General features: G+C 45.3%; 1 protein-coding gene across 1 annotated transcript; it reads left to right on the forward strand.

Annotated features, from left to right (window-relative positions):
* Positions 1-505: 505 nt before the first annotated feature.
* Positions 506-3,347, forward strand: hoxb1a (homeobox B1a). The gene is made up of 2 exons (XM_034113777.1): positions 506-1,262; positions 3,010-3,347. Exons 1-2 carry the CDS (start codon positions 506-508, stop codon positions 3,345-3,347), a joined length of 1,095 nt encoding a protein of 364 aa, XP_033969668.1.
* The last annotated feature ends 279 nt before the right edge of the window (positions 3,348-3,626 follow it).

Below are 3,626 nucleotides of genomic sequence, written 5' to 3' on the forward strand. Positions count from 1 at the left end.
AAAGTAAGAGAAACAGAGACAGAATTGATGCGCGCGGAGTGTGACCTGTGTGTAGGTGACTCGCGGCTCTCTGTCTTCTCGCGGTGCTTCCCTCTGTCACTCAGGATCCTTTGGAGAGCTCAGGTTGAGCTGCTGACAGAAAGGCCTTCTGTTGACGCACACGAACACACACACACCGCGGCGGAGCACATTACTCATGTGTGTTTCTGCTCGGGGACGCGCAGATCCCACTCTCTTTCCTCCATGTTGGAAGATTCTGACTTTTTATATTTTATTTGATATCACTTTGCTTATTTAGAACATTTGTAGATTTGATATTCTTCTTATATTTTTACAAAATATTTTTATTTTCGTTTGGACAGATCTAGTCTTGTGAATAACCGGGTTTCACACCTCCAAATTGAAATGGAAAAAACGTTTTTATGGAATCTTTAGACTTTTGATATATATTTTCTATTCAATTTCTGCTAACTTTGCGGATAATTTTAAACTTAATTCCGACTGCATGGACAACATGAACTCGTTTGTGGAATACTCCATATGTAACAGACCGGGGCCCGGCGCTTATTCTGCGCCTAAACCCGGATACCACCACCATCCTCTGCATCACCATCCTCTGGATCAGGGCTTCCCGGTGACCTCTGGCTCCTTCCATACGGGACCCATCAGCTCTCCAGCTCCCGTTAACGGGACCAGAAGCGAAACCGGCGCCGGGGCAGCGGGTTACACCGGGGATGGGCGTCTGTACGGGGGCTCTGGAGGTGGAGGAGAGCATCCACAGCAACATCACGAACATCAGCAGACACACAACGGCTACCACCACCATCACCTTCAGACACAAAGCGGGACTGTGTATAATAACGGGACCGGGGGCAGCACCGGGTCTTACGCGGGTCAGGCGTGCGCCACGGATTACACAAACGCGATAGGCCCCCCCAACACGGTACATTCCCAGTACTTCATGGATGAGTCAGCGGCCTCCACCTACTATCATCAATCAACCTACCCCAGCTCGGCCCCCAGCTACGGGGCCCTGGCCGGGGCCTACTGCGGGCCTCAGGGCGCTCTGGCCGGGTCTCAGTACCCGCAGCAGCTCGGCGGGGGTCTGGACGCTGCGGGCTTCCTGGGCCTTCCACACGGAGGAGGTTACGGAGAGCTGCCGGTGTCCCAGGACCGGGGGAAGGGGGAGGAGGAGGGCCAGCAGGCCGGGCAGGGGCAGACCTTCGACTGGATGAAGGTGAAGAGGAACCCCCCAAAAACAGGTAAGAAGAGGCGGATTCTATGGTGATATGTGGTCCGTTGTGGTGCATTTAGAGTATTAGCAGCATTATAAAGGGCCTCGGCCTGCAGATTGCATGTCTCATAATCATTTGAAAGGTTTCCCCTGATAAGCAATGGCTGTCATTGCAAGAGCTGCAGCAAAATTACCTAAAATAAGCTTTTATAAAACATGCGTAATCATTTTTGAAACGCTGTGGCGAGGTGCGAAATAAAACCCGGCCTATACAATGTGACATGAAATGTAAAGGACAGAGTTGTGTTCATTGATTATTTTGTAACAATACGAACGAAAGAGGTTAGCTTCCTCTAACATATAATAGAAATTATGTTATAATGTTAATAATATAGGCACGTTTGTTCCCCTGCAGGCCTCAGTTGTGATGTGTGTGTGTTCACAGATGGCTTTTCTGATGTAAATGTTACTTTCCGTTTGTTCTTTCCTTTGTATATTTAACTTGTCAAGTCTCAATTCATTTCACTGTAAACAGACTGATATTTGTGATAAAAGAACAAAATATGTTTGTTACTGTCCTATCAACCAATGTTTAATGTGGAACATCAACACAGGTCACGTTTCATTATGATTACGCATTGGTTTTACAAGTTAAACGACAATACAATACAATATCTGCTTTATGGTCATAGGAGTTGTACATTAGATTACATTTTTAAATGATGCTAACACCAATTGTCAGCTTAATCCTTTCGAGTGACAAAGTAAAGCTTAGCCTACATAATTACATAATACATGTAAAAAAAAGAAAAAGATAACGTAACAAAAATATACTTTTCATAAGTTATTTTCTGCTCGGCCAACATTGGGTAAAAAGGTTACATTTTTCATTTAAAATTAAACTTGGCCCCTTGCATTTTGTAGTTTAAAAGTAAAATAAATTAAATTAAAATGTAAACGTTTATTTTAGAGACTTGTTCAGTCCTGTCTCCGGACAGAGAGCAGGTCTGGGTCCTCCTCTCTCTTAATGGATATATCAGACGGGTTACTTCACCCCTGTTATCTTTGACCCCCCCCACGAGAAACACACAGACAGTCGAACCCCCACCCCTCTTTGTATTTGGTTCATACCGAACTTGTGCCATAAGCTGCATTTTTCTCTGTAATGTCTACTTTCACCTGAAGTTCATATGATTGAACTCACTGACCACACAGGCCTCATACACTCTGGATTTAAATAGCTTGATTAGCACTTCTGCTAACATTATAAATAGTAGGCTATTAACCCAAGACATGAAAACAGTAGTTTACATATTTAATTTCAACAGGGGAGACTTTTTGTTCTTTAATAATAATAGTAATAACAATAACATTAGTAATAATAATAATAATAATAATACGCATTTTATGTAAAGCATATTTTCAAATCATTAAATACACACAGAAAATGCAAATAACCAAAAACCATCAATGTAACACATTATAGAGTTAAGCAGACAGAAAGTAGCTATAAATCAAATGAAATCAATATTTAACAAGTGGGTAATTTAAAATTGATTATTCAGCCTTGATTTCATCGTTCCAAAGTTATTCTATAAGTTCCAAAACACGTTTCTAACCGCTTCTCTCTCTACACCTCTGTCTCTCTGTCTCTCTGTCTCTCTCTCTCTCTCTCTCTCTCTCTCTCTCTCTCTCTCTCTCTCTCTCTCTCTCTCTCTCTCTCTCTCTCTCTCTCTCTCTCTCTCTCTCTCTCTCTCTCTCTCTCCTCCACCCAGTCAAAGTGTCGGACTTCGGCCTCGCGGGCGCGCACAACAACGCCATGCGCACGAACTTCAGCACGCGGCAGCTGACGGAGCTGGAGAAGGAGTTCCACTTCAGCAAGTACCTGACGCGGGCGCGGCGCGTGGAGATCGCCGCCACGCTCGAGCTCAACGAGACGCAGGTGAAGATCTGGTTCCAGAACCGGCGCATGAAGCAGAAAAAGCGCGAGCGCGAGGGCGCCTCATCCACCGCGCGCTCCTCTGGTACCGACAGCGGTCTCAAGGAGCTGGAGGACACCGACAACTCCTCCGCGTCCACGTCTCCAGGCGCGTCCCCGAGCTCGGAGACGTAGTTGGTGCACGCAACTTGACTTGTTCTGCAGAACTGTCACTCAGGTGTTGTGGGACAAAGATGGCCGTTTTGTTGTTCTGTTTAGTTTATTTAACAAATTATTTTGAATTGCCACTCACATGGATAGCAACAACAATGCACATTAAGGGTGACACAAGAAAGAAGAACAAGAATAGTGGCCTGAGTTCGGCCCCCCATGTAGTTTGGGGTTCGGTGCTTTGCTCCAGAAGGGTAACTGGCCCCCCTCCAGCTGCCAGTCCACACCTCGTATATATATTTT

This window comes from Trematomus bernacchii, unplaced genomic scaffold (assembly GCF_902827165.1).
Source record: "Trematomus bernacchii unplaced genomic scaffold, fTreBer1.1, whole genome shotgun sequence".
NCBI classification, from domain to species: Eukaryota; Metazoa; Chordata; class Actinopteri; order Perciformes; family Nototheniidae; genus Trematomus; species Trematomus bernacchii.